This window comes from Rhincodon typus, chromosome 6, assembly GCF_021869965.1.
Source record: "Rhincodon typus isolate 14 chromosome 6, sRhiTyp1.1, whole genome shotgun sequence".
Lineage (NCBI taxonomy): Eukaryota > Metazoa > Chordata > Chondrichthyes > Orectolobiformes > Rhincodontidae > Rhincodon > Rhincodon typus.
This window is the reverse complement of record NC_063337.1, coordinates 50,344,570-50,362,859: the sequence shown is the minus strand read 5'-3', so window position 1 is coordinate 50,362,859 and position 18,290 is coordinate 50,344,570. Positions and strand designations below refer to the sequence as shown.

Below are 18,290 nucleotides of genomic sequence, written 5' to 3'. Positions count from 1 at the left end.
CTTAATTTGCCTTTGAATGCTTCCACCAAATTTTGTACATGCTCTTTTAATCTATCCAGTATTGTTTTCTCTTTTTCAGTCTATTTTTCATTTATACACAGTATTTGTTCAGTGTTTACTAGCATTGCTGGGTTGCATTAATAAAGTATCTTGCTAAAAAAATTCTTTTGAATTTAGGCTTCTGATTGAAAATCAGTTATCAATAATTAAATAAATAAATGCATGGTACTTAGTACGGAAACATTTAATCTCCCTTGTACATGTTGGAAAATATCTAATTCGGTATATTGTCCCAATTTCGTACTTTCAAAATGTAACAACATTGTTTAGAAAAATGTGCAATAGGGTAAGCTTTATGGAGATTTTACATACCACAAGCTATGGCCCAATACACCTGTGATCCAGGCATTTGATGCAAAATTCGAAATGGTGCAACACGGGCATTGGAATCGAGCACTGCATCTAAAGCTCCCACCAGCAAACCTGCAGAAATCAGGATTTAACAGTACAAGTTAAATTAGTTGCCTTCAACAAACAACAATCTTAAATTAGATCAATTACAAGAATCCTACTGTGGCCCTGTTGGCAATGAGACGACGAGAACATTGCACAAATGGTCTCCAAATAATCTTGATCTATTTGTTTTGCTGCCCTGCTCCAAGAACACTAGAAAAATGTACTGCAGCATATATTGTCCACACTGAAGAATTCAAGTTTCTGGTACTTGTTTCAAACCAAAAGCAACTTGGCAATAAAAGTGTAACACTACAGATGCCAGAAATCTGAACCAAACACACAAAATTGCTGGAGAAATTCATCAAGTCTGACATTAAAATCGGTGAAGAAAGAAGCAGAGTCCATGATGACTTGTCTTCAGAACTTGGCAATCATGATACAGAAAATTTGTTGAGAACACTGAGCCAAGCTAACATTCACTAAACCTGTAATGCCACTATTTCTCAGTGGTTAAATTGTGAAATTACAGGTGTAAAACAAACTAAAATGACAAAGTAACTAATGTTCCTGAAAGTGCAAAACCAGAAGAAAAAGGCATTGCATGTATCAAACAGCCTCAGAGCACTACCTACGTGACAAAACAAGATACTCTGCTGTTTGTATTTCAGCCAGCTACAACTGAAGTTGTTAACACTGAACGGATTTCATGTCCACCAAATGGTTCAAAAGGTCCATTTCCTGAAATTGTTTGGGAGAATAAAACAATTATACTTTGATTAAATGCTACCAGAATACTAAGAACAAGGAAGGAAGCATCACTAAAGATTTTTTGTTAAATAAAGTGTGCAACTGGAATCAAACATCGATATAATAACATGGATTCTCAATCAAGATTCCATGAAAGGATTTTGAGACGGTGTCTGCAAGTTGGCTTGTCCCACTCAATCTCTAAAGTTGATTTACCCCCACCCATTGGGAGTCTACCCTGCACAGTGAGCCAGTAGAAAAGGTCCCAGTACAAGATACAATGTACAGTTGCTCCATTTGAAAAGAGGGATTAGGCAGTGTCTCAACAATCGCTAAGATTATAATAAAATGGAATGTGATCTGATTTTCTGCTTTATTGTCTCCAGCCTGAATTATAAAATAGCTGACGGCATTCTACTACTTGAAGCATAACATTCACGGCCACCTGCTTCTAAAGTGGGTGAATAGACCTACTCTTGTCCCTTAAACCAATGCTGCTAGCTATATGTGGGGGAGTGAAGATGGGAGGAAGAAAGTGAGATCTTTGTAACTGAAGGCTTTATAGCAATGAGATTGGGTCTGTTAAAATCATTCAAGACCTTTTTTCCTCGCCCCAACCCCCCCACCCCATTTGTCACATTACTGACATGGTTAATTCACTGGTTTTCACTGCCATATATACAGGATTGGCATAAAAAAAAAGTAGATACAAACCTGGACTCTTAGTCCCGTTGATGTACTCAAACGAAGCCCAGAGTGAGCACTGTGCTATTTTCTCCTGGTTAATAACCTGGTCAGCAAATTATCAAAATGGGTTCAGCAGAAATTGTACGGTGAATGAGCACATCATGTAAATTTAGGAATTAATAAACTCATTTTTTACACAAGGATTTTCTGTGGAAGCAAAGGGTGGGGGGAGGAGAAAGATATTGGAAATTATCTATATCTGGCATTGTTGGCAAATGTTTAATGTCGCCATCAGCTCCAAAACAATGCAACCCACTTGTTTTAACTTCTCAGTCATCAAAAACTGCTTCAATCCTTAGACTGATGTTGAAGGAATACAATCAACAAAAACAAAATGATTGACCCAGCAAAAATGAAACAAACACAGACAGACAGTGACTTCAATCTATTAAATCGAGAAATAACTCAACCACAGAATGTCATTTGTGCAGAAGACAGTTCTGGTGACGCTCCAAAAGCCTCCAAATTATCAACATTTAGTCATCAAACATGGCACATACAAGAAGCGGTGTTCATTTTTTGCTGGAATCAAAGGCTAAAACTGGTCAGTATTAAAAAACAAGAGGTCATGAGATCCACAACTATCATGGATTTAAATATTATAATCTCATCTGCACAGTGCCATAGAAAATGCTTCACGCAACAGCCAAGTCAATGATATCTTTGAAATCATAGGACAGCAGATTGCCAAAGAACTGGAAAAAATACAGATGTCAAATGGCACTGGCAAACGATAGATTGATTTTATGTGAAGAAACAGCTTTGCTGCAGGATAGTCACTTTGCTGTACAACCTGATTCCAGACATTTTTAAATATTACATTTACATGTCTGTGTTCAGTGTGTATGGGTTAAAGACACAAAAGACATTTTGTTTTGCAAAGCATTCAAGATAACTGGAAATAAATATCATCTGACTTTTCTAAATGACATACAAGTTTAACACTTGAGCAGAAAACAGCCAGCTAATTGCTTTGGAGCCTGCGACAGTGGCCTTGCAGGAAATGACCAGAGAGATTTTAGTGTGTCAAAAAATAAAGTTGTTTTTCACACCAATGGGTTTAAACAGCCCAAAGTGAAGCAAGGCATGCTCGCTGTGAAAGATTCTGAACAGAGTTTTCAGAATATTTTCATCGGCAACTTCCCCTTTCAGCTTTTCCAGTTTTAGGGTTGCCAATAATCACCTTTTGCCACCTCTGCCCATCAGTCATCCATTCCTCAGGAGAATCTTGATGTGCTCATATCTCTTGTCACTGCAATGTTCTATCTAGTCTTAGCCTTTCCATGTCTTCTTCCTGGAAATCCCATCTCCATTGGTCCGCTCATCACATTGCACAGCAAGAGAGAAGCAACAGGCGAATGTGCCATCTTCTTCCTGGCCACTTTCTTCACTGCCCCCACAATCCATACTGGCCGTGAGTTTCTGGTTCCTGATATGGATCATTCTTGTTACTCCACACATCCGTCTCATTAGAATCCAGTTTTTCCTCCCTTCTTGATGCTGCCCAGGTTTCTCAACTATGTAGAAGTAAAATACTGCAGATGCTGGAGATCTGAAAAAAAAGAACAGACAGTGCTGGGGAAACTCAGCAGGTCTGACTGTTTCTCTCTCCACAGAAGCTGAATTAACCTTTTGAGTCTAGTATGATTCTTCTTCAAAAGTTTTAAAATCTGTTTCTCTCTCCACAGATGAGGCCAGACCTGAGTATCTCCAGCACTTTGTTTCTGCCACTATAGAATATATAGCAGCAGTAATACTTGTTCTTTTTATTAAATCCACAGCAATAAAAGTGCTTTGCTGATTCAATTTCTGAGCTTGCACGTACAGAGGCAAGATGGCTATCAGAAGGCACAATACTACTGTATATTTTATTTTGGGGATTTTTATTTTAGCTGATGAGAAACATGAACTTGCCAAGATGCAGAATGGGGTGTACCTAGCCCAGCAGAGCCATTGAAGAGTGTAATTAAAAAAAACAGAATAAACTAGACAAGGTGGAAGAACTAGGTTCAAGAAGGCAGTTCACTACCACCTTCTCTTGTGCAATTAGAGATGACCAATAAATGCAGGCCTAGCCAGCAATGTCCAAATCCTATGGATGTATTAAAAAAAAAATCAAGATGCAAGTCACCATTACAGACTTCTTTTGCCAAGCTGTGACAATTGCCGCAAACTCTCATTGTATAGTCATTTAGTGCTGAGGTCGATATCAACATGAGCAGCAAAGATCAAACACAACAGCTCACAGACAGGCGCAGAAAGACAAGTAAACACAGCAATTAGTAAATGAAACAAAAGACAAACTAAAGAAATGCTGAATTCCCATTTTGTTGGGGACAGCAAGTAACAACATACAGCTCCAAAGACCATTAGGAGGAAACAAAACCTGAAGTTATGAGCATGACTCTACAGAGAATTGGGGAAGACTATCTGAACAGCAACACAGCAAAAGTTTTTGCTCAGAGTTTCCTACCGCTGCATGTATTTCCAGTATACAGAATATTATTTCAAGGTTCATGTTTTTGTCTTTTTTTGGGGGGTGGGAGGGAGAAGAGATTTTGTCCACAGCAAGTCGTTCTTGACAATGTAACTAACAGTGCGCACAACTTCCAGTTTCTCATGTGATCACATGGTGGATTAAGCTCTTCAGTGATGAAACCACTGTCAGCTGATAATGCAGCAGCTTTGGGCAGGCTATAAAAGAGCTTCCCAGACAAATGGGAGGACCCTGGATCACAGCCATAAAAACTTCTCTGGCCAACTTCATTATAGGGATAAAAACCAAAAGAACTGCAGATGCTGTAAATCAGGAACAAAAACAGAAGTTGCTGGAAAAGCTCAGCAGGTCTGGCAGCATCTATGGGGAAAGAAAAAGATCAGAGTTAACATTTCGGGTCTGGTGACCCTTCCTCAGAACTGTTTTGAGGAAGGGTCACTGGACCTGAAACGTTAATGCTGATTTTCTCCTCCACAGATGCTGCCAGACCTGCTGAACTTTTCCAGCAACTTCTGTTTTTGTTCTATTACAGGGATTTTTATTTCTTAGCTGGTGAGAAACTTGAACAGTTTCCACAAGTCCTATTGAGAGCACAAAAGGTGGCAATGGGTGTTTTCCAAAACTAATTTTAGTAACTAATTTCACGTTACATTGGTTTTACTTTATTCAAATGTACATTATTATAATATCATCAAAACTAGCTTAGTCAGAGTTAAACGTACCAGCGATGGCTCACATTGATGGTTATTTGGGGGTTACAGTCATTTCCTTTAATGTTGGAGAAACAATGTTGTGCATTTTTGTTCATCCTTTATTGAATGTTCACATTAGTGTCCAGTGTTGTGCATTCACTGAGCACAGATGAACTTGCAGGCTCAGCTAGCCCTTCCAGCTTTGCATTGCAAATGCCACAATTGTCTCAGATCACTCTCAGCAGGGATAATGGAAATGTTCTGGGTGAACTCAAAAGCAGTATAAAAGCTTCTGCCACTCATCTTGATGTTGAGTGAACATTTAGATTGTACTGGAAGACGCATGGCAGAAAGCCAATTAATGCCCACTTAAGAGAGAGAGAGAGAGAGAGAGAGAGTCTCATCCCCACTGCTGCTGATATTCAAGAATCAACTAGAAATCAGTATTAACTGTATCTCCATTCACAATTGAAAAACCAGAGGATGATCCTCAACAAAAGCAAATATCCATCCAAAGACCGTGGAGAGGGGAGAAGAAAAAAGAAATTGGCCAGACAAATACCATCATCTGGTTGAGATGATCAACTGACTGGTTTCCTCTCCCACCAGTGTAATCAGTCATTTAGAAAAATCTGCTTATAAGCAAACGTATTCAATTTTGCGGACAGATATGGACTGGATAGCTTCTTCAATAAAATTGTTTAATGCACAATGAACAAACCGCAGATCAATTATCCTCTTGCAAGCAGCCCTGGAAAACATCTTTGCATTACCCCAGCAAACAATACAACGAGCAATAAATCCAATTTCACAAACGGACCTTATTGATTTAGTACTCAGAACATTGCATAAAACAACATTTCTAGCTGCATCACATATTTAGAGACAGAGGCAGCCACTTCCGAAGATAGGAAACATTGAATCCAGCATGTGACATTCATGTGCATTAACAAAGTGAAATCTCTCAAAACCAGTTATTCATGGTTACTAATGTTAATTTGCTATAGTAATCACTCGAGGGCAAGGAACTGAGCAGAATCAAAAACAAAATTAATGTAAACAAAAAGCATCAAATTAGCATTTGGATTATATTCAGCCAAGTGGTCAAAGGTACCAGCAGACATCTGACTGATGAATAAATATCTGCAAACCTACAGTTTTTTCAACTTGCACTAGATATTAAAATTACAACACAAATAAAAGCTTCAGACCTTCACTCTTAGATGACAAGCAACTCAACAAAAATGAATGGGAAGACCTTCACAATGTTAGAATGCTTGGCGTTTCAATGTTTGAGAGTCAAAAAGGTTGGAATTGTATTTTTATTTGCAAACATTTTGAATCAATCACCTGGCACACATACCAAGTGAATATTGTGTTCAAGCAGCATATTCTCCATAAGGAGCTGGTTCCAACATTCAGGGGGTGAATTTGATCTTGAAACAAGTTCCAAGAATCATTACATGGTACTCACTGGAAACTTCCTTAGCTTGCTAGAATTTATGGCAAAGAAAATACGAGTTGGATCTGAACACGTTGCAACTCTCGAAGACGCAAGATTTCCTGGTCTTACAATTGCTGCATACTACCAAATGGGAAAGAAACACTGAAGATAGAGATGGTTTTGAAATGTGCAGAACATGCCTGGTTTAAGTTACAGGCCAAGAAGCAGGTAACTTCCAAAAGAGAAAATTGGGGCAATGTTTATTGTTCAAATGACAAGCAGAGGACAAACATTGTTGCAGTGACCTTAAATTTGCATACTAAAGTTGTGTAACCATATGCAAGTGCCAAGCAGAGACACTGTGGCGAGATCACAATACCAAGGGGACATGTTTCCTGAACATAAGTCAGTTTTTGAAAAAAAAAACTATGGTATGGTTAAGTCAGGTTGACTTGTGGCAGAGTGAATAGAAATCACTTCAGAGCCATAAGCTTGATTCTGACCTGCTGCCTCAATGGCCAAGGAAGGTGGACAAACAGTTTGAAGATTAACTTGCAAATGCTTCCAACACACTCCAATGTTGAGCAGCAAGCATGGGACAGTTTCCTGGTCAGCCTTGAGACAGAAAGAACGTTGGAGCCTGTACCATCACTATCCAAAGCTCCAGACTAAAACATGCACGCAAAAGTGCATGTTGACACAGCAACTCTGACTAAGCGAGCTGTAACGCACCCACTGTGGTGGGTAGTGGGATCCAATGCTGGTCAAACAGTTGGTGGATGATGGCTCAATTAAAAACTAAGAGGAAACTTTCCTGTACGTTGTGGCCAACAAGCAATTTTGTAAATGCTCTAAAGATTCAGCCTTTCACATTTTCTTGCGCCTGTGGGGTTTCCCAAAGCCCAAGAAGCCAAGGCAAAATGAAATTAAAAAAGCCCACTGTTAAAAGTGGTGCCAGACAGCCTTACATTTTAATTGTGAAACTGAAAACTAGAAGTGGGCAAATTTGAGATACATTGGGTTTCTTTATGACTTTTTTTTTCCATTTTAACATCTGATATGATTTCCAAACCCCAAAAAGGGAAGGAATTTCCCTTTGGGGTCAGGAACCAGGTTGGAACTGATAACCAAATGATGAACCCATCCCTGCAGCAATCTCCGCAGCACATCAGTTAGGAGGAGACAGGTTTGTTGTCCAATTAGGGACAACTGACAGGCTGTGAACCACAGACTTTCCAGCTCGAGGAAGAGACAAAAGAAGTGGCCTGTAATGAATGGTCAATAAGACAAAAGGGCTCCTCAAAACAGGCACACCCCCTCTCAAATTTGCATAAAGTCTTTTGACTCAGAAGACAACTGACAGTGGGAGGGCTTTGATACAATGATAATGGAGGTGTGCGAGGATCATGCCCTCAGGAAGGGCATTTAAGCCAACTTGGCCTTCCAAGCTGGCAGCTAAATTCATCCCAATGACTTGTGGGAACCCAAATCTGTTAACTGACAAATTCCAGTCTGTCTTCTTTAAAGAGTTTAATTGAGGCCAATTAATTAATGAGGCTGATAGCCACTGTTCAATAAGATCCGATCAGTCACAATTGTGGCCTCAACTTTGCATTCCCACTTACCTCTTAATTATTGGGTTGAAAGGTTATCAAGAACCTATCTTCCTCAAAAGGTGGTGAAAGCAGAGTTTTGGGATATTTTTAAGTAGATGTGGCATTCCAATGACTCTCACCTCCTCTCAGTTTTAAATGGGTGACCCCTTAAACTGCAACTCCCAGTAATTCTTGCATAGTAGGGAGGCACCCTCCCACATCCATGTCAAAAACTCTCAGAATCTTGGGTTTCAAATGAAATCACCATTTATTCTAGCTTCCAGCAGTTACGAGCCTACGTTGTCCAAACTTTCCTCATAATACAAAATGCCCATTCCAGGTATTAGCCCAGTAAAAGCTCCTCTGAACTGCATTCAGCACATTTACATCCTTCCTTAAGTAATGGGACTAAAACCACTCAGACTATTCCAAATGTGATCTGTAAAAACTTTATTTTCCATATTTTTGACTGTGCATTGAAAAGGTAAAAGTACTGGTTTTAATCAAAGAACGTGGAAAGAATTGCTGTACTTATTAAAAGCAAGTTACTGAAACTCATTGTAAGTTGTGTTTACATTGCAGCTTTGTTCAAGCAGTGGGGGAGACAGTTTGTAGATGGTCCAGCACCAGGGAGTATATGCAAAGCGAGATCCAGCAGCAGCCAGGTTGCTAATTGGTTTGTGGACTTGTGAACAAGAAGGGCCAACAGCCTGACAATTATCTGATTGGCTCCTGGGAAGCTGACGATATTTTGAGCGTGAACAATACTGGCAGCAGACGTTTTGTCTTTATCGCTTGTAAAATACCTGAAAGCTTGAAGAAAAAAAGTTTGGTTTTCCCTCAACTTGCTGCAACCTATGACCTTTAACTAAGAGACTTGGCAGTTCATGTACCAATTGGCCTGTGCCTCTTGCCAAGACGTGAAAAGGGCCTGGATAACTGACTTAAGAACAGCACATTCCAGCAAGCAAAAGGATTATCTCAGTGAATCCTGTGGACTGAGGCCATTGAATGGCTTTCCAGGTAGTTTTACCTCCATGCATAATTCCAATTTTTAAAAAAATCTGTCTATGTATGTCTGTCTGTAAGGTAGTTTTGGAAGAGGGTTAAGAGTTTTAACTGGCAGAATTCTATGACAACAGCTTGTAGATGTTTACCTATGGTTAGAATCTTGTTATTTGTAATAAAAACCTGGTGCGTTTTCCGTTAGTCAGACAGTTAAATTGCAGAATTTTCCATACTTTAACAAAGCCTTTAATTTTATTGAGGAATCAGAGGAAAGCAGAGCTCTATTTCCGGCTCAATGTTATCCAATGTGGCATGACGGGTCTTACCAATAGAACTGAACCATAAGGAGATAGTAAGAATTGCCGATGCTGGAGTCTGAGATAACAGTGTGGAGCTGGAGGAACACAGCAGGCCAGGCAGCTTCAGAGGAGCAGGAAAGCTGACGTTTCGGGTCGGAACCCTTCTTCAAAAAAACTGAAGCATAACTTCTCCAACATTTATATTCAATTCCCCTCACAAATATATTTCATAAAATGACTTAGCAGAATTAGTTAAGTTCCTGTAAACTAGCCTACCTGCTATCCATGCCCAGTGTGTAGCCCGTACCTCAAACTTTCATTTTCCATAGTAACATTTGACATAGCACATTATCAGATGCTTTCTGGAAATCCAAGTACAGTACATTCACTGGTTCCCCTCTATCCACAGCACATGTTACTTCTTCAAAGAATTCAATAAATTGACACGTTTTCCCTTTACACAAAGCCAATGTTGATTGACTCTGCCCGATTACCTTGAATTTTCCAAATGCCCTACAATAACATCTTTAGCAATAACTTCTAACATCGTGCAGGGACCAAGAATCCAACCTTTAAAACCCAGTAGTTCTGAAGTCGTCATATCGGAGTGGAAACACTAACTCTGTTTCTCTCTCCGCATATGTTGCCAGAGCAGCTGAGCTTCTCCAGTACTTTGTTTTAATGAAAGATTCCCAGCATCTGCAGTAACCTACTTTTAATTAAAATAATTTCTTGCTCTTAATGCTTGATAAACAAATTTTTACATGAGAAACTGGGTGAAATGAAAAAGCAGAAGACAAAACGTTTCCTTCACCAACCCACTCAAGATACAACATGAAACACTGCATTATTGTCTAGTTTGTATGTGATGAGTCAGTTGAAATTCCATGAAATCAAAAAAAAAAGGGTTAACTTAAATAACGCCCTCAAAAGAAATGTAGAATTATTTGGTGATAAAATGTCCATGAGTTATCCAACACCAGCTATAATACTGGCAAATCCTCTTGTCGAAAAAGAGAAAAGAGTGAAAACTAGTTCCATTTTATTAATTTTTAAGCATAAAAACCCACTGCATTCTGATGGAGTTGATAACTTTGTTCAATTTTTGTAGCTTAAAAAAGTTGAAGCTTTAAAATTTGTTGATTTTCTCTGGAAAGAACTTTGCTTGTTCCGATCACTTTGTAACTGTTAAAATTATGTTTGAACAGTCATGATCCCAGCTGATGGTACTGGACAAGTCAGACCCCAGCCTGAAATTGGCTTTAATAAACCACAAGTTTTATTTTCTTCTGCTTACCATGGAGATCAGTCACTGAAAATATTCACAAGAAGCTGTCAACATAATTATTATTCTTCTGTTAAAAGTATCATACAAAATAAAAAATACTATATCATGTGATACAATAACTATTGAAAAAATCTCATTCCTAACATCAGAAAGGTAAACATCAGAATCCCATCATTTTATCCTAGCAATAACCTTATAGACACTCAAACCTCAGTGAAGTGTTACCCTATCTCAACTCTTAAACCTCTTACTCAGCAAGCATGGCTGTAACAGGTTTCCTTAGGAACATTTGTGCACATTAACTAAAGAAAATAATATCTGGTGACTGTCTCTCCCAGAGGCCTTGAAGCAAATGCTAGCTCAACTGACTTGTTTCTAAACGTGCGTACCTCAAACTCATGACCTCAACAGCCTTGTAGAAGGTCTTCCTCTCAGACATAGACAACTCTGTACCTGGAGCTTTCGTCTCACAGAGCTCGGAGAAGTCCATGACTTCTCCCCAGCCCTCACTGCTTGGAAACTGCTAACAACAGCACCTCTGCTGTTAGGAGCCTTTCCTACCCTTTCATGAACACACTTCTAACTCCTCATTCACTCCCATTCTCTGTGGTCATCGCAAAACAAATTAGCCAACATCTTAATCATCTCTCCTTGTAGTTTGCTGGTCCTTTAGCTCAAATCACATGACATCCTGTAAATGCTGTTTTAAACTCAATGCTCAAAATAACCTGACCTTAAGCATGTCATTTCTCCCGCCCAACAGAACTGAAGAACTAATATCCATTTTCCTCCACTTTAGGACTCAAGTTCTCAAGAATAATTTATGAACCCTCATAACAGAAGCAAGACCATTTAACGATTTACTTTTTCAACCGTACTTAACTGAATGTACCCAAGAGGAGACAACATGGTAAGGCCTCATCATAATTATGTAATATTACACTTCACCAAATCTATTACAGGGAATCCAAAATAGGATATTAAAACTTTAGATCATTGTATAGTGAAACAGCAAAACTAGGCATTATTTTCTCAAGTCACAAATTTGTATCAGAAGAAAACATACAACAAGCAACTCTTCCACTTCAGAATCTGAAAGTTGTCACAAAGTCTCACTCTAGAGCTTCAACTCAAAACCTAGACTGACACGCCAGTGCAGTACTGAGGGATCATGCACAGAGGTCTCACCTTTTCGGTGGGACTTCAAACCGAGATCTTGCCTACCATCTGAGGGACATATGAAATTGGGTACTGTTCAAGAAAGCGCTTAACCCAAACAGGGGGAAGATTGTGCAACCTATTACCACACGGAGTGGTTAAAACAAACTATGATGTATAAAGAGGAAGCCATCAAGTGTTAAGGGAGAAGGAAATTGATGGTTACAATGGTAGAGTTAGATGAGAAAAGATGGGAGGCCACTCAAGCAGAACCTAAACACCAAGCTGATTTGGCTGAGTGACCCGCTTCTAAGCCGTGTATATATGTAAAAAGCAGGGGAGTTATTCCCATTTGCCCCCTTCATAGTTTATCCCTCATTCTATATCACCAAAACAGGTTGTTAGTTGGAGATTACAATATCGTTACAATTTATAAGTACAATTGCCAAAACACCCAGGCAGCCATGACAGTACCTCAATACAACCTTCACTGGTTGTAAAATTGCTCAGAATGACCAGTGGTTATGAAAGGAACAACACAAATGTACATTGTTCTTCTTTTAAGCACATGTATTTTGTGGTGGAGATTTCTTTCAAGTGACTTAAATATTAGAGTCATTTCTGGTACTGAGTCCAAGTAATGATGATTACAACTTGCTCTCAATTCATCTCAGGAATGTAGGAACAGAAGTAGGGCACTTAGCACCCAAGCCTGTTCCATCACATTGCTGATCTATGACCCAATATATCTGTACTTGCTTTGAATCCTTTAATATCTCTGGTTACCCAACCTACTAGATTTAAAAAACTAACAACTGACCCATTAACTGTTGTCTGCAGAAGATTTTTACATGTACAACTTCTTCCCAACTTCACCTCCATATTACAATCTCAATTCCTGGATTCCATCTACGACTTTAGTATTCCCTATTTTGGGGACTTTGAGCTCCACGGCCCTCAGATATTTGTACTCCTCCAATTCTAACTACTTGCACATTTTTAAGATTTTAATTGTACTGCTTTTGAATGCCCTGCGTTCAGCTGCCTAGGGCGTAAACACTGGAAATGCTTCGCTAAAATGCTCTGCTTTATTATCCCTTCGGGTATATCTATTCAATATTCCCCCCAAAGTAAACATGAATCAAGTGTGGAATACGCAGAATTGAACAGGGTGTTCCAGGTTTAATCTAACTAGGGCTTTTGTGGAATTGTAGCAAAAGCTTTACTTATTTTTATTCCAGCTTCCCAGATATAAGGTTTGAGTATTTTCTCTATCTGCCACGATACTTTCATGATTTTCAAATGATGGGTACATTACTTTCTGGATTATCACTATTCAATTTTTCACTATTTAGCAAAATATTCTGATTTATCCTTTCCGTCAAACCTAAAAATTTATGCTTCTATCAATATAGTTCATAACTGCAATTTCTTTTGCACATCAGAACACTATCATGCTGTTTTGGAGAGTCAGAATGCAATAGCTGTCGAGACAAAGCATAAATTAAAAAAAAAGTATATAAATTAACATTTCAACACAAGGTCATGGATATTGTAGTATCTAGATTAGACAGAAATGTTTGGCATGTTTACATTCTTCTTCTTGATACAAAACAACCCAATCATGTGATTCGGATTTGCAAAGCAAGAAGGTAAGTTCTTTATTTGAAGATAAAACTATTTGCAATGTTAAAGTGGGAGGCTGTAGAAGCAGAGATAGTAGGAACTGCAGATGCTGGAGAATCCGAGACAACAAGGTGCAGGGCTGGATGAACACAGCAGGCCAAGCAGCATCATAGGAGCAGAGAGGCTAGCAGCATCATAGGAGCAGAGAGGCTGGCAGCATCATAGGAGCAGAGAGGCTGGCAGCATCATAGGAGCAGAGAGGCTGGCAGCATCATAGGAGCAGAGAGGCTGGCAGCGTCATAGGAGCAGAGAGGCTGGCAGCGTCATAGGAGCAGGTCTGATTTTTCCAAACTGCTGCTGTAAACCAACTGCAAGTCCTGGGACTACAAGAAATTGTTTTTGATTTGATTTATTATTGTCACATGTACCTAGGTACAGTGAAAATTTTTGTTTTGCGAGCAGTACAGGGAGATCATATCATACAAAGTGTATTAGCATAATAGAACAGAGTGAAGAATACAATGTCACCGCTGCAGAGAAGATGCACAAAGAGAGAGATCAACACTCAAATTTTAAATTTGAGAGGTCCATTCAGAAGTCTAATATCAATGGGGAAGAAGCTGGTCTTGAATCTGTGGGTACACGTGTTTAAGCTTTTGTATCTTCTGCTTGACAGAAGAGGTTGGAAGAGATGACCGGGGTGAGAGGGGTTTTTGAGTACGTTAGCTGCCTTCCCAAGGCAGCAATTAGTAGAGATGGAGTCAGTGAATGGAAGGCTGGTTTGTTTGATGGACTGGGCCATATTCACAACTCTCTGCTGTTTTAGTTTTTTCTTTATTTATTCGTTTGTCCCATGTATTAAGTATAGGAAAACATAAACTGCAGCAAAAAGTGCACAAAGTCACCATTCACTGGCACCCACTCGGTTACAAAACCCAAAATTAAAAGATTTAACACAGCCAAAAAGGTAAGCAAGAGAAAAAAAAAAGTCCTGATTTCAGAATCCCAAGTCCCAGCTCCACAATGGTGCAGGCACCGCTCTAAAATCGCTAGGATACCCAGGAGATGGCTCTCACCCGCCGACTGCCGCCCCCACCCCCCCCCCCTCACCGGCCCGCTCTCACTGTCCTGGGCAGAGCAGCTGCCATACTAAGGCAGGATGCATCTGGATTGAATGTGTGCCTCACAGCTTGTGCTTGACAGCTGTTTAAGATACACCTCTTAAAAAGGTATGCCCTCCTGCCTACTTTCTAAACTAAACGTTTAGCCTTAATGAATTACACGATTTACATGACAACAAAAGGAAATAAAATTCTCTCTGATGAGCCTGGTTTTTGATTTTATTCACTAGTGGGATGTGGTCATTGCTGGCTCAGCCAGCATTTATTGCCTATCCCTAGTTGTACTCGAGAATGTGGTGGTGAACTACCTTCTTGAGCCACTGCAGTCCTTGCTGTTTGTAGGCCCACATTCCCATTAGGCAGGGAATTCCAGGATTTTGAGCTAACGTCACTGAAGCAACAGCGGCTTTCTTCCAAGCCAGGATGGTGAGTGGCTTGAAGTGAAACTTGAAGGTTGTGGTGTTCCCATGTATCTGCTGCCCTTGTTCTTCTGGATGGAAGTTTTCGTGGATTTGGAAGTGAGGTGCTGTTAAAAGGATCTTTGGTGAATTTCTGCGTTGCATTTTGTAGACAGTACACACTGCTGTTACTGAGCATTGTTAGTGTAGGGAGTGGATGTGGTGCCAATCAGCAGGCTGCGTTATCCTGGATGGTGTCAAGTGTCCAGTGTTATTGGAGCTGCACTCGTCCAGGAAAGTGGGGAGTATTCCATCACACTCTGGACTTGTGCCTTGTAGCCAGCCAAGTGAACTGGCAGAATAGAGAAGGGCATAGATCGAAGATAGTGGCAGACACTTAAGAACACAAAGAATAGGTATATTCTTACTATCAAGACGGAAATCTTAAAAAGGGAGGACCCACCATCTGTGGGTAACTCAGTAGTTTGGGAAAGCATCAAATTCAAGGACAAACATGACGAATGGACAGGCTTTGGGGAATCAGGTGGCAAATTACTCATGGAAATATTCCTAGTCTCTGTCCTGCTCTTGAAGCTACTGTACTTACATAGCTGGTCCAGTTCAGCTGCTGGTCAATGGTATCTCCCAGGATGTTGATCGTGGAGAAATTCAGTGATGGCAACCCCATGGAATGTCAAGGGGTGGTGATTTGATTGCCTTTTATTGGAGATGATGGTTATTGCCTGACATTTGTGTGGCACTTGTTACTTGCCACGTTTCAGCTCAAGCCTTGTGCAGGTCTTACTGCATTTGGAAGTATCAGCAGTACACTCAACTATCCAGGCTTAATAACCACGACCTTGGTTCGAAGTTTTCAGAATGCTGGTAAGGGATGCTTTCTTTGTTGCATCTTAGTGTTCTACTCACAATAGGATAACTCCATGTTTATGGTTGAGGTTTTGTTCGGATTTATCATGCTAATATGACACAGCAGATGCCACTTGGTGTTGTCATGATTCCCACCCGGACAGGCAACTTTTATGTTGTGATCCTGATGAAGTCAAAATATGTTGCAATCTGGATAAGACCAATAATCTTCACATTTTTAAAAACAGGTAGACAAAATTTGAGATCCAGGGGACTTAGAATAAAACCATAAAAGGTTTTGAACAAACATCAAGACTTGACTATACAAAGTCAAAATAGTAATTCAATCCACAGTCAACGTACAACTTATTTTTAACAGAATTAACATGTGACAAATATGGCTAACATTGTCATTGAACACTGAACAGTGTACATCAAATGGAAAATGTGATCAAACGAGATCCAATAGACTTCTCCCCTTAAACAATAAATGTCGTGGTTAGTCTCACTAAACTTCCAAAGGGAATGTAATTCTTCATTTTTACTGATCTGGCTTCAAAAGCTCCCTCTCAAGGGTCATCTAGATGGACTGCTTCTGTTCTGGTCGATCACTCCCCGACCCTTCCTGGGTCTGAATATGACCAGGGTTTATTGTGCAATTGAACAAAATTTAATAAATGACCTCAGAATTAAGGCCAGTTAGCTGTGAACATGATATAATTGAATTTTACAACGAGGCAAAATATTGGTTCTAAAACTGGTTTTAAAACTAAAAAAGGGCAATTATCTGGGGACGAAAACGGAGCTAGTTAAGTGAACTGGCAGAATAGACAAGGGCATAGACTGAAGATAGTGGCAGACATTTAAGGGCACATTTCAGAACACAAAGGATAGGTATATTCCGACTATCAAGACAGTAATTTTAAAAAAAGAGGACCCACCATCTATGGGTAACGAAGTAGTTTGGGAAAACATCAAATTCAAAGGGAAAACATAACTAATAACGAGTGACAAGTCAGATAATTGGCCAGAAAATAAAGTACCACAGACAATGCCTAAAAAGGTTAGCCAGATGGAAGACATTAGAATATGACAGGAAGCTAGCTAGGAATGTAAAAGTACATAGCAAGAGTTTCTATAGGTATATAAAAGGGGAAAACAAAAAAAAAAGTAAATTTAGTGAGTGTCGACCCTCTTGAGAGTGTGATAACAAGGAAATGGCAGATGAACAAATATTTTGCTTTCATCTTCACTATACTGGATACAAAACAAAAAGACATTCAAATGATAGCAGCAAATCAGGGAGTGGATGGGAGAGAGGAACTTAAAATTACAATCATGAGGGAAGTGGTATTAAGCAACTACTGGAGCCATAAGCTGAAGAGTCTCAAGTCTTTCTACAGTATTAAGAGGTTGTTAAATGAGGTAGTAGATGCATTGGTGTTAAAATTTTTCCAAAATTCTCTAGTTTCAAGAATGGCATCAAGACTGGAAAGATGCAAATATAAACACTTTTATTCAAGAAAGGAGGGAGGCAGAATATAGCAAATTACAGACCAGCTAGCTTGCTGTCTGGCACATGGCAGATGCTGGTATTAAGCATTAAAAAAAAAGTTTTTGTTGCACACTTAGAAAGACCCAAGAAATCAGTTTCAAAAGAATATCACATCTAAACAATTTCTTGGAGTTCTTTGAAGGAGTAACATGCACTGTGGATAAAGGGAGCCTATAGACTTGGATTTACAGAAGGGATTTAATAAGGTGCCACATCAAAAAAGGAAAATAAAAGCTCATGGTATAACAGGGAAAATATTAGCATAGATAGGGGATTAGCTGGTTGGCAGGAGACAGAGTATGCATAAATTGACCCGATTCACAAGATGTGATAAATAAAAATCCACTAAGCTCTGCGCTGGGACCTTAACTTTTTACATCGACTTTCAGGTGGGAGAAGGGGGCAAGGGCATGGTAGCTAAATTCACAGATAAAACCAAAGATAGTTAGGAAATTATGTTGCAAAGAAGATAAGGAAGTCACAGATAGATATAGATGGATTAACTGAGTGGGCAGTAGTCTTGCAGATTGAGTGTAGGAAAACAATATGAAGAAAACAAAAGCAGAGTATTACTGAAATGAAAACCTGCAAAATTTCAAAATGCAGAGGGATTTAGTGTTTATTCACAGCACCACAAGATTAGTAAGCAGGTACAGCACGTATTCAAAACTAATATGATGTTATTCTTGAATCAGAGATAGTAGGAACTGCAGATGCTGGAGAATCTGAGACAACAAGGTGCAGAGCTGGATGAACACAGCAGGCCAAGCAGCATCAGAGGAGCAGAAACGT

At 39.5% G+C, this 18,290-nt stretch overlaps 1 protein-coding gene across 2 annotated transcripts in view; it reads right to left on the bottom strand.

Annotated features, from left to right (window-relative positions):
* Positions 1-255: 255 nt before the first annotated feature.
* LOC125483311 (TBC1 domain family member 8B-like) overlaps positions 256-18,290 on the bottom strand; it is a 72,067-nt gene continuing 54,032 nt past the window's right edge. Inside the window, exon 4 of one of the 2 annotated variants that reach the window (XM_048597982.1) lies at positions 256-483. In XM_048597982.1, the coding sequence (XP_048453939.1) occupies positions 365-483 (119 nt within the window). In that variant the 3' untranslated portion in view covers positions 256-364. The remainder of the gene's footprint in view (positions 484-18,290) is intronic. The other variant, XM_048597983.1, reaches the window with a different exon arrangement.